A 13,787-nucleotide genomic window follows, 5' to 3' on the forward strand; every position below is an offset into this window, starting at 1 on the left:
AATCCGATTCTAATCGGGTTTTACCGCATTAAGCCTTTGGACGCCTCCCTGGAGTTTATTTGTTTATTGTTTAAATTTAAAAACTGATACAATTATAAATTGTTTAGCGCTACAATTCGTGAATATGTATGATATTACATATTTGGCTCAATTTGACCGAAAAGAAGGTAAAGTTAACTCAATCCGTTGTCCGTGCAGAATTTGAAGCCACACAAAGGTTCTACCGTTTCCTGTCGTCTGCCACCGTCACCACCACCGTCATTGCGTCGGTTCGTACAATTCCTCATATCACCTAGCTCCACCGACTCCGCACAATCATTCTATAGGTAACCTGTTACCTCAAATTCGCTTAACACATCCTTCTATTTACAAACTTCTAATCATGATTAACGCATATCTAATTCCTTCAAATTAAATTTAAGTTGTGTGATTAGTATTCCTTGTAAATTGCTTTCTATGATTCGCTTTTGCTTTACGCATTCATTTGTAGAGAGAGGTACAAGTTTGCTTAATTTCTAGGGTTATATTTGGAATCATGCATTGTGTTTTCTAGGGCATAACATGCAGTTGTGCACATGTTCTTTCATTGGTATATTGAAAATTTTAACAAATTGTGACAACTAGTAGATATAATTTATAATTATTAGCAGGGCCGGCTCAACGTGCTTGGAGGCCTAAAATTAACGAAAATGTTGAGGCTTTTTTTTGTGTATAGCTGTAGAGAGTATCCATGAATTATAGAATATGGATTATATGCAGTGATAATGGGTACGTGACGTTCCTCCTTAACTTGTGGCTAATCACCGAGGGTTATTAATTCTAAAAAAAACGACTTTCAAAAACCCATAATACAAACCTATATTTTAGATTGAGGCCATATAAAACTGGAGGCCCAAAGCCTTCGCCTTATTTGGCTTACCCAAGAGACGGCCCTGATTATTAGTTACAAGATCTAATTTTAACGAAACATGCAAACGAGTCGAGCTACTTGAGATCGGCTTGTAAAAATGCTCCATTGAGCCTAAAAGTGAGCTCGTTTGATAAACAAGCCCGGGCTTCACTTATCGAGATCGAGCCTAGCTTGCGAGCCTTAACGAGTTTGTCATAAATATAATTTTTATAATGTATATTTATATAAATTTAATAATTATTAATTAATCGATACAATGTTATGAAAAAAATAACTAAATAATTATATTATGTTATATATAAAATTATAATTGAAAAAAATATAAATATAATTATAAATATATATATAAATTAGTTAAGATAGAAATTGAGATAGAAACGCATTGTGTAAGTAAAACGAGCCGAGTTCGACTCGGGTCGTTTGAGTATGTAAGTGTTATGTATATTGAGCAAAATGACGTGACGTGGTGGCATGTGGTTCCTTATCCGGACCGAATATTGTTACTTGGTTTTTCACGATTAGACGCATCATGACACTCCACATGATGATCTGCAATTTCCTTTTATTAGTTATTTACCGGTTGCTTTAGTATTGGTGGTCGAAAGTTTGTTAAGCCCGGTAACTATAGAACAATTGACATTCGCCTTTTTTCTTGCTCCAGTCATGTCATCAAAATTGACACTAAACAACCACAGAACAAGCTCTCGAGAAGGAATCCGCCATTGGAGTGTGTACGATAGCATCAAGATCATACCCTCAAAGCCCGAGTCATTAATGGCCGAGATCAATTCAGCTATTTCATCTCTAGAATATGCCAAGTCATCAAGATTACTGAATTCTTTATCTCCAGTTTCCAAGAATAATAAGAAGAGCATTGATGATGCAAACCTTAATAGTTCTTCTGGTTTATATGATGCCCGACGGGCAGATGAAGCTTATAAAGCTGGGCTTGCTTATTTGGCTGCAGGGTAGCTTGAGGAGGCTTTTAGGTCATTAAATTTGGCTTTGACCAAGTGCCCGTCTAATAAGACTTCTGCTGTGGCTAAGCTTCGGTCTCTTATTTCACTCACGGCTCAGCGGCTTAGGAAGCCAACAGTTTGACTCGCCCGGGGTTATGTATTATAGGTTTAGTACAGTTGTTGGATTAACTTGCTAATGTAACTTTGAAATGTTTATAATATATTTATGTGTCTGCCTTTCACATCAGTTTGTTGTATTAGTTTCCTTTTGCTTCTGCTCTCAAGTTTGTACTTTATACATGTCTCTAGCTGCCATAATAATTCAACTGATGACAATTTTGACCCATTTACCTATGAACGGGGTCAAATGAGTCGATTCAACTTACGAATGAGATTAAATGAGTCGAATTAACGTCTCTTTACTAAAAAGGAAACAATGCAAAAGTTGCATAACATCTGTTATGAATGCATACAGCCTCTTAAATCTTTTTGTGCAGTAGTTACTCTAATGATATTCGTTCATAAAAGCAATAACATAAGACCGCCCATGGCCTGCTCACTAAACCATAGCGCGGTGTTATATGGGCGTGGGGCTTACGTTGCAGCAGCCTTTTCATGCTCAAAGTACCATTACTGCAATTACATATAGCTTTATATTTTAGCATGTGTAGAGATTAAATGCAAATTATTAAGGAGAAATTATTAGTAGAGCAAACACTTAAGTGGTCATCTATGAAAATGATGAATGGTTAATACTAATAGAGATTGTAACAATGAGCAAGTTTTATGCCATTGATTTGATATTTTGATTCATGTCATTTGTAAAATCACAAAAAATAAATGAATGTTTTGCAAATGGTTGAGTAAATAAATAAACAAATACGCGTATGCTTTTACTATCTTTATGGCATGCGTGAAAAGAATACACGGTTTTTTTACCCAAAACACTCAACTCCTTATTCAACCTTATAGAACCAAGGGTACTGAAACAAGTTTTAAGAGTGTCATTATTACTCTCAACGTGAAATGACTAAACTACAAGTTTAATCAAAACACTAAACCTAACATTGATGGTTCGTCTGTTATTATTCAGTTGACGAGATGAAACCAAAATCCAACCAAACCAACGTTGGTAAAACAACAAATGGAAACATCTTAAAACATATATGAACAACGTTTCTGAAACAACAAACTAGAGAGATGATTATGCATCTGCAAGACCAGAACTATGCTCTGTGCTCGATATATGAACCAGAAAGTCCAGATGTTCCAAGAACAGTCACCTACAATAACAGGAGAACATTGTGTCAAAACAGGTACGGGTAGACATGAGTTATTTATGTACATGTTAAATACGATTACAAAAACTATATTGTTGCAAATAACTCTATCTATCATAAACAATTTTAGGACCGTGTATGTATTAAAAATACGCTTTGGGAGATTTGCAACCTGTATGACAAAATTCTCTTTTAGGCATTGGATACAAACCATAATCCAAATGAACTTGTTCATAAGCATATGGATTATGAGCACACTAATAATTTTCAATTATGTTAGGTCAGCTTCCCTCAATTGCCCAAGAAAGAATAAAGATATATACAACTAAAAAAACCCACTCCTACATTTACACAACTTCTGTGTGTGCGCGCGCACACGTGTGTGTGTGTGTGTGAGAGAGAGAGAGAGAGAGAGAGAGAGAGAGAGAGAGATAGAGTACCTTTCCCCAATCACCACCAAGGCCACTGCATCTCATTTTCAAATGTATCAATTTCATCCCCAACTCATTCTCAACTTTCTTCCTTAAATACCCCTCATCTGGTCCAAACGAATCCAAATATGCATAATATCGCTCAAACGCCACCCTTAACGCATTTGCAACTTCATCACTTAACGGTTTCACATTCTGCAACATAGCATAACAATCATTCAAACAAAACATATAAACTCTTCATAAGAACAATTAAAGTTACCTCGCCACTCATCCCGACACTATCATCAATCTCCATTTTCAAAGTCACAAGAAACCCACTGAACTCTTCAACTGCCTCTGCAGCCCGTAAAACGTTGGCTAACGCCTCTTGGCTCGTTTTGTCCTCAGTGGTTTTGGATAATGCTCGTTTAGTTTTATTAACGACCGTGTCAGGTAATTCGTCCCAGTTTACCGCCATAAGTTCCTTGAAGGCGAGCTTAATATCCTTATCTTTTATGTCGGGTAAGTGCATCAAACCGTCACTAAAAGAACGGGTGTTGCCAATTCCCGTTGCGAAAGAAAAACGGTTGTCTATATATGAAGAAAAAACTCAATTAAAAATAAATAACAGGAATGTACACACACAGAGTAGGAATGTGCGTGGGTCGGGTTTAGGCCTGTAAACGATTCGAACGAACACGAACATGAACGTCTGTGTTTGTCCGTTTAACTTCAACCGAACAAACAATCAAATGAACAGGGTTTTCTCGTTTGTGTTCGTTCGTTAAGAAGACGAACATGTTCTTGTTTGCTTATGTTCGTTCATTAAAGATATAAACGAACGGTTCACAAACGCACAAACCTGAACATAGGCGAACGAATATAACTAGCTAAAACAAATTTGAAGTAGACGTGTTCAACGGCGAGTCTAGTCTAAAAAAGTTATTAAAACTAGAGTACATTGTAATGGGTCTGTAGAGTTTAATGTATATATTAACGTACGTACCTAAACAAACGAACTTTTAAAAAACATAAAGTAACACACATAAATGAACTTACACAAACGAGTATAAATCAATTTAAACAAACAACACATAAATGGATGAACAAGACATGTGTTCATGCTCATTTACTAAATAAACAAACTTCCCGCCAAACGGTTCACTGAACATTCATTTCATTTACAGGCCTAGTCAGTTTGGGTTGGTTTTGGGATCCAACTGAAACCTTGGTTATTAAGATTCTGAAAACCGATTGGTTTGGGTGTTCTGGATATCGATTTAGGTTCAATTCGGTTTCTGTTTTCATCATTTGGGCTTAATACTTAATCTAAAGATTCATACTTTTGAATAAAACATGCTTCTTCAAAGCTCATTAATAACTTAATTTCACAAACCCTAATAGGCATCATCAAGATTCAATTAACACAAATCAATATCATTTTCCAGTGCTTTAAATAATAATATATTACTACAACCAAACAAAACAAAATAAAATAAAAGAATGTTACTGGAAAGCATCGACGCCGGAGAATGGTGCAAATGGTGGATTCCACGGCGGACGGAGTGGTGGCTGCCTGTTACGGCGGCAGAGGCGACAAAACCAAACGATCTGCGTGAGATAGATCGATAGATTGACCGCATCATCATCAATTTCACCATAGCTGCGTGGATTTGTGAGAAATTAAGGATCGGAACAAACAAGCTAGCTTATTGAGCACTCGTGCAATGTATGAGGACCCAAATGTTAACTTATAGACTGGTAATGGTAAAACTAGTATAGCCCCTGTAATTTGCTAAACTTATAATTTTTGTTAACCTCTGCTACTCGAGGGAGTCTTTTTAAGACGAGATGTCAATCGTACATACTGAATTTAATGTTTTAGGCCTGACTCACACAGAAACACCATCAAAAAGAAAATCCTAGAGCTTGATTAGGCTTGAGTTCACGAATTTGACTTACGAGAGCTCGAGTTGGGCACGTTTAAGCTATTTTTTTCTAAAGCTTGGCTCATGAATAGGCTTTTAAAAACTCGGGTTTAGTTTGTTTATTATTTTTAATTAATTTATATATATATATATATTTTAATTATTATTTTTTTTATGTTTAGTTATAGTTTTTATATAGAACATAATGTATTATTTAGTTATTTGTAGCAAATTATTATATATAAAAAATTATTATTAGATATATTTTTTAATATACTAAATAAAAATATATAAATAACATTTGTTTAGGTTCGTGAATCAGATCAAGCTTGATAAATGAAACTCGAAATCGAGCTCATTTAAGCTCATCTTGATACAAACTTTAAGTGAGCCGATATCAAATGACCTATAAATTGGTTTATCTCATTTATACCCCCTATTAAAAGTCTAAAGCTGTTATAGGCATACATATTTCAATGATATTTTATTGTGATAATAAATTTCTTAAAACTATCAGATGATTACAGGAATGGCAAAGGGAATTAAAAAAAGAGGGTGTTTGATTTGGCAATGATATTTTTATCATTCGTATTTCATTTCTTTCTAGGGGGTGTTTGGAATTGCTTATTTTCATTAACTTATAGCTTATAAACTTTTTAAAAATAATTTGGTTTTTGGAATTACTTATATTATGAGAGGAAAAGATTCATAAGTTACATTTTTGTAACTTATTATTTTAATGAAAAGTTATAAGAAGACAAAATATGGGATCCCAAACACCCTCTTATTTTTCTATCTACAAAACAACAAAAAGTAATGATTAATTCAATTATCATAAGTTAATCAAACATGAATGTAATAACGTTGGTCCATTTAACTCCCTTATTTATTATGTTTTTTCGTGCATTTCATTACTCCATACAACACACCCTAAATGCGTGATACATTTCTAATGATCTTTTATAATAAATTTCTTTAACTATAGAGATGAAACAAAAATTTTCAAATGCTTCTTATTACTTGTTTGGACTAATTTTTAGAATGGAACTTGAGCAAAACTTAACAAATTTCCAATGGTAAGGGCATGTACTATAGAGAATTACCAACCTCAAAACATTACACGAACATCAAGCCTCTCAAAATAATTAAATCGTCAACTGTTATTATTTACCAAAAGGTTTTTTACCTAATAGTATTAAAAAGTTGGATAAAACTTTGTTTTTCGAAAGGTTGTAGTTTTAAGCCCCACTATTGTCAATAAAGATGTATCTTAAGAGTAGATTAGACTATGAGTTGTCGTTAAATAAAAAACTATTATTTTTCATTTATTTATTATACCATACTTATTGGTAGTTACTTTCAAATCGATTAAATCACCATCTATTGAATACAACTATCTTTTAAATTGAAAACTTTTTCCTTGATATACTAGTTAATTGAGAAAAGATAGAATATAATAATTGTTTAATGTACATTAGGTATAAGAATACTTATATTCATGAAATCGATCCACAAAATCACATCACAATGTTTGATCGGAAAATATAAGACCAAAACTCATTTCTCAAACTTTATATATGTCTCAATATCTGAAGATGAAATATTTTGGTTCTTATTTACGAATATATCATCATAAATTCATAACCTTTCAAACATACCTATTATTTAAATTTTCTTATAAAAAGGGTGCGCATTCATGTGCTGACAGGTGTAGAGTAAAATAATGAAGTGTTGAAGTTTGAATAAAAAGAAAAACAAGGCGGCACGGCTCTAAATACAGTAATATACCAACATCCATTTCAAATGTTGACTAAAACATCAGGTGTTTGAAGCATAACACTTCTCATCTTGGATTGTCTAGCCTGAAACAATGGCATACGGAAGCAAATTCATCTTTCTCACTTTACTAGGTTTTTTGTTCAGCAATTATTGTTATTCAGAAACAGATACCTTACATCAGGGTCAAGAACTCAAGGACTGGGACGAATTGGTTTCATCAAACAAGGTCTTCTGTTTGAAGTTCTTTAGTTTTGGAACTATGGTGAATCCTTATCTAGGGGTATTCTACAGAAACAGTCAAATCAAATATTCCTATTATCCGGACGAAGTAAAGCTACTCTTCAGAAGAAACCGTATCATATACCCTTATAATTTGGATGACTCTAGTGAGAGGGCACCTAAGGACGCAGTTTGGGCCGCCAACAGAAACAATCCGATCAAGGATATATACGGCAAGCTCATCGTCGATGTTAATGGAAAGTTGAGCATTTTATTTAGTGCAGGCACTGTTCTTGATCTCTTCAATCCAACTCCACTAGCAACACGCAACGCAAGTGTTACACTGTTGGATTCAGGGAATTTGGTGCTTCGGGAGCTGCATCCAGATGGGTCTGTTAAGCGGGTATTATGGCAAAGCTTTGATTACCCGACAGACACACTTCTACCCGGAATGAAATTGGGGATTAATCTCAAGACCGGGCACAGATGGTCCCTGACTTCTTGGCGGAACGATGTGACTTCTTGGCGGAACGATGAGCTATCGGCCCAAGGATTATTTAAATTAGACCTCAATGGAACAGGTCAAATGGTCATTCTGAGGCAAGGGAATGTCCACTGGGCTAGTGGACCTTGGCGGAATGGTGACTTTGAAAATACTCATCTACAATCTTCTGGTCTAGATGTCCGCTTCGATTATGTTTCTAATGAGGCTGAGCAATCCTTCACATATTTAACAAGAACATATGAATCATATCCAGCTCTGAAGATTCATCAAGATGGTCAGCTTAAGGGTTCACCTCTAAAATTAAACATCCACTGCCGCTTCATTAACGACCCTCCTGGCTGCGCTGAAGATGAGCTTGAAAACGTAAAATGCAGGAAAGATTACCACATTGGACAACCACGAGGCTATGACTACTATTATTATAGTCTTGTAGATGAATATGTGTATGATGAAAGCTATAACTTATATGATTGCCAAAGAATATGCTGGAGCAACTGTTCTTGCGTGGCCTACACTACAACTAGAAAAAGAGTGGGCTGCAAGACTTTTGGTAAAAGGGTAGATGATACACGGGTATACGAACAAAATACAGCTGAGGGATACAATGAATATTACACCATTGATTATTATGGAGGTTAGTAGGCTTACTACTCTTTTTGCTGTCACATACTAATGGCCCATAACCTTCTAAAATGAAGAACACAATGGGTTTGATGCCAATGTTGGCTTTGACTCTTTTATTAAATAAACTCGACTTGCCACACCTAAAATAATTACATGCCCGTTCAAACTCAACCTTACTAAATAGACTAATCTAATCTATATCATAAACCTAACAATTAAACTAAACAATTTAGTTTAAACTTCAATTAATTTTTTTCTTTATCCTTACATTCTTATCTGTTGACCCTGATCCAAAGTATTCCAACAGTTGCCACATAGGATGTCTGTAGGTCTACCCTGGAAGGCCTCTTCTACCAACAATACTACTCGTATAACAAAAGCTGAGGGAGTTAATCTGGTTTACTTATGAACTGGGGTATTGGGTAAACAAGAAAAAGTATAAAGTTTGTTAGAGTTTAGTCTTGGTTTATTAAGTTTATAACTTTGGTTATTAGGTAAATCTAGTTTTGATTTGTTTATTCATGCAATTAGAACTAGAGCCATGATAGATTTAAGACTGGCCAAGTTTAAATACCAGGTATGTATAGTTTTGTTTGTGTCGAGTTGTGTTACATGATAAACAAAAGAGCTGTGAATAGTTGTTCGCAAAACTTGGTGCACTGCCTTTTTGATCTTTGATTTCCAACAACTGGTATCAGAGCCAGGGGATCAAGATCAAGAACACCAAAGGTAAACGATAAACAAACTCCATCTCTAGCAATAATTGAAGACTAGCAAGAGCATTTTCTTTTTCTGAATCAATACTAGTAGAAGCGAATAGTAGCAACAGAGAAATATTCACAACATTAGCTCCATTTCGCAACCATGTGAGGCAATTGAATCAAGCAGGGAGGAAACGAGGCCGCACCAGTACTAGAAGGCGCTTCTGTGTGAGGCAATCGGGAAGCACACACATATTGAAGCACAGATTAAGTGACTAGCCGTGTGCCATTGTGAAGCAAGAGATGCGTTGATCAAACTATGTGAACTTATCTAAGCCGAGAGAGAAATTTGTGTGATACAATGAATCCTGTGTGAAATATGCGTAAAGCCGATCGAACCTGTCTGGGACATTTTTGATTTCCAACAAAAATCACATAAGAAACAGATATTGTTTGTGGTGATTATATATTCTAGAAATCATATATATTTGAAGTTTTTCTTATTGCTAGTGAAAGCATCCAATAGTAACAAGCATGACACCAAATGTATAATCACACTTCTGAGTTCTGAACATTACAAATTCGAAGCAACAAGAGAAAATATTAGGAGTCCTAAACTTAAAGATGCGATATTCACCTTTCTTCCAATATCCCAATGTTTACAATGTCGCTGCAAATTAGAGACATCCTAAATGCATTAATATTATCATGTGTGTAGTATTATTACATGTTATTGTACGTACCTTATGGCAGAACATCTACACTTGATTTTTTAAGTGTTAATCTCTTAGCTTGAGAAATAAAAGTTTTTTTTTTTACTTTTTTATTTTCATGGTACACAGAAGTGAAGACTGAGAAGAAGGAGAAGAACTGGATTGGGTTGATTATCTTGATTGGGTTGATTATCATGATTATACTTTCAGCTGTGCTCCTATCAAGCTATTGGGTATACAAGAACATTGATCTTAAAGGTACCAACCTCACCTTTACACTCCATTCAAATAAATATATTAATATTCCGATATATTGTCATCCAGGATATTAACAGCTTGGTAGAAAGGTCACAATTATCATTTTTGTTTGCCAATGTTACATTCCTACAGGAACTTGATAAATCAAGAACTGCTATGACCAACTTATCCTCAAAATAGAAAATTTTCTTTGTAAACAAATATCCTATTGCACACAATATGTATTCTATGTAAAAGAAGCTAGGTGCATGAGTTTCCAAAAATAGTATTAGCAACTAGAAAGACCCAATTAAGGAATAAATCAAACAGTCCCACTGAAATGTGTGACAAAAAAAATTGAAACCCTCCCACACCAAAAACTTGAACCTGTAGGCTATCACTTCAAGAACTTTTGGAATTTAAGTTCTATGTACATATGATGACTTTGAAAGCTGACATTTTAGCCATCTAACAAGTATTTCTTTGTTAAAATATTAGAGTTCACTAAGAAAATCAAGAAGCTGTTGCTGCTTCAGATGAGATGAATGAGACGATTCTACATTTACCTACGAACAGATAAGAATGTGAACACTGAGCTGCATTATTTCACTTTTCAGAGCATCTCATCTGCCACAAACAATTTCTCAAGCGCTAATAAGCTAGGAGAGGGAGGTTTTGGTGAAGTTTATAAGGTAAATTTTCAAAGCCATTCGTCTACTAAAGAAGATTTGAGTTTGAAATTTTATGCAATGCATTTCACAGGGAAAGTTAGTCGACGGGCAAGAGGTTGCGGTCAAACGACTTTCAAAAACCTCTGGACAAGGAGTCAAAGAGTTTAAGAATGAAACTGAACTCATTGCGAAACTTCAACACACTAATCTTGTGCGGCTTTTAGGGTGTTGCGTCGAGAAACAAGAACAAATCCTTGTGTATGAATATATGCCTAATAGTAGCTTGGATTTCTTTCTGTTTGGTAAGAACTAACCGTCTAACACTCAGTACATTATTCATATGAATTGGTTTTTTGTAATTGGTTACTGCTATTCATATATTAACAGATCCTACGAAGAAAGGAAAACTGGATTGGAACACTCGATTTGTAATCATTGACGGCATTGCTCAGGGGCTTCTGTATCTCCATAGGTTTTTGAGGCTGAGGACAATCCATAGAGATCTGAAAGCCAGTAACATCTTGCTAGATGACTACCTGAAGCCAAAAATATCAGATTTTGGCATGGCCAAATTATTTGGGATCAACGAGTCAGAAGCAAATACAAGTAGAGTCGTTGGAACACGGTGAGCCCATAAGTTGTTATATGATAGTTGTGTTATATAAATATGGAAAAAAAACTAAGGTATTAACTCTTAATTCGATACCCAGTGGGTATATGCCTCCAGAGTATCTAATAGATGGCATCATTTCAACCAAGATAGATGTCTTTGGTTTTGGTGTTTTGTTGCTTGAGATTATAAGCAGCAAGATGAATCATGCGAGCTATGATGTGGAACACCCACTCAACCTTCTAGGACTGGTAACTTAATCGTAACTATTGTTTTTATCATTTGAAACAAATTGAAGATTTAGTTATAAAATGTAGGCATGGGAATTGTGGAACCAAGGAAGAGGTTTGGAGTTGATGGATCCAGTACTGGAAGATACATGCACTTCCAAGGAAGTAATGACATGCATTCATGTGGGTCTCTTATGCGTTCAAGACCATGCCACAGACCGACCTACCATGTCAGAAGTTGTTTCTATGCTAACAAATGAAAATATGCATCTACCCGAGATAAAACGGCCAGCTTTCTTCATTGAGAGGCATGAGGCTGAGACTGATACAGGAAGAGGAGATAAGCTGGGACGTGGATCTGAAAATGGAGACCAGTTTCGATCAATTTAAGTGTCGAAATAGAAGGCTGAAAAATGAACATGCTAATGTCATTATCTTACTTAATGTGTGTTGAAAACAATGATTTATACAATTATACAAAATCTTAAACATAAAATACTTTTGATTGATTTACACACAAACTTTCATGAATAGATCATTATACCGAAAGCCCTTTTTGATTAAGAACCAACGTTTAAGAAATGTATTTTATGATCTTTGTGTTAATATTGATAATTTTTTGTTTACAAAATTTTGTTTATGTTTTGACGTTTCAATTTTAGTTGATGCGATCATTTGATACAGTTTGGAAATTTGAAGGTTTGATTTTGTTAAATGTTGACTTTTTTTTTTGGGGTGAAATGTTGAATTTTGGTTTGTTTTATTTAGCGACACTGAATTAGCTTTGGCTTTCTTTTTGGCTTGGAATACTATTAATTCTAAACTTATTAGTCATGATTTTCCTTCATAGGTTAATACTTGAATTGTGTCACACACATTATAAATACCTTTCATGTTGTTCACGGCATAGTGTATGGAATTTGACATACACACACTACAAATATCAAGAAAGACATCCCTAAGTAAGATTTGTTCACGGGCCACTACAATTTTTGATTTGTTGAATGTGACTCAAAGCCAACCCATATTCACCCGAGCCGTTCCACCCGATACCCCGGATAAGCTACATATAAATGGAATTTTTACCCCAATGTGAGGCCCATTAGAAGAATCGTGTGTTCCTGATGAACTAAAGTTGTTAGAGCCCAAATAAACTGGATTTGTAATCTCTTCTTTGGCGATTGTAGTTGTAATCAATTTCGGCGAGTCGCTCTGCTTTTTCTTGACAGTTTACAAATTACTGAAAGAAATCTGCTACAGATCATTCACTTTTGAGTTAAAAGTTCGTTTAGGTAGAAGATGTCTTGGTGTGTGTTTGATCTGGTAAATTACTGCTGAACTAGTTTAGGAATCAAACTGATAAACAGTTGATCTGAAAACTTGAAAATGGCCCAAAAAGAATGAAGAATGGTATACCATGGAAACCGGTATGTTACATGTGTGTAAAAATGATCAAATACAGTGCAAACCAGAGGCCTTCTATGTTTAAAGGATATAGGAGCCTACAAGACTATGTGTAGTGGTTTAACTAAAAACTAAAAAACGCACTATTAGAAAAAGAGATGTTTTTCTACAACTGAATTCGTAGGAAATTTGTTGGAAAATCCAATTTCTAACAAGTTTCCAACAAAATGTTACGTTGGAAAAACACATGCTTGAAAATCGTTTTCTACCGTTTTCCAACAACTTTTCTTACAAAATTGCTACAAAAACATGTGGTTGTAAACTTTCTACAACTTTCCTACAAAAACTATTTTGACTTAACATAATGTTTATTAGATAATGTTGTAGCAAAGTTGGAGCTTCTTTTTTTTGTTGGAAATCTATTGGAACTACATGTCGTAGGAAATTTGTATGAAAGTTTTGTGGGAAAATGACTTATTTTCTAGTAGTGACGCCCAGCCACATAGGCATGGGGATCTTAGTAAATGTTTCATCCAATACGCATAATGGTTTAACTAACAACACAATTATATATCATTCAACTTTTTTGTATATAAAAAGTTGA

The 13,787-nt window shown here is 34.8% G+C and overlaps 1 protein-coding gene and 1 pseudogene across 2 annotated transcripts; one reads left to right on the plus strand and one right to left on the minus strand.

Moving 5' to 3' along the window:
- Nucleotides 1-3,075: 3,075 nt before the first annotated feature.
- LOC143558309 (succinate dehydrogenase subunit 5, mitochondrial-like) lies at nucleotides 3,076-5,309 on the minus strand. Its single transcript, XM_077047159.1, has 4 exons — nucleotides 5,073-5,309; nucleotides 3,843-4,153; nucleotides 3,590-3,775; nucleotides 3,076-3,152 (listed from the first exon to the last, which is right to left on the minus strand). The coding sequence occupies exons 1-4, from the start codon at nucleotides 5,221-5,223 to the stop codon at nucleotides 3,096-3,098; spliced, it is 705 nt and encodes a 234-aa protein (XP_076903274.1). The 5' UTR covers nucleotides 5,224-5,309; the 3' UTR covers nucleotides 3,076-3,095.
- A 1,825-nt stretch (nucleotides 5,310-7,134) lies between these two features.
- Nucleotides 7,135-12,313, plus strand: LOC143558327 (G-type lectin S-receptor-like serine/threonine-protein kinase At1g67520; annotated as a pseudogene). Its single transcript, XR_013139722.1, has 7 exons — nucleotides 7,135-8,627; nucleotides 10,161-10,289; nucleotides 10,767-10,960; nucleotides 11,031-11,241; nucleotides 11,327-11,564; nucleotides 11,650-11,800; nucleotides 11,867-12,313. The product of XR_013139722.1 is annotated as a G-type lectin S-receptor-like serine/threonine-protein kinase At1g67520 (transcript).
- The last annotated feature ends 1,474 nt before the right edge of the window (nucleotides 12,314-13,787 follow it).

Source organism: Bidens hawaiensis, unplaced genomic scaffold, assembly GCF_021521415.1.
Source record: "Bidens hawaiensis isolate Kalapana, Puna unplaced genomic scaffold, B.hawaiensis_p1.1 tig00019438_1, whole genome shotgun sequence".
Classification (NCBI taxonomy): Eukaryota; Viridiplantae; Streptophyta; class Magnoliopsida; order Asterales; family Asteraceae; genus Bidens; species Bidens hawaiensis.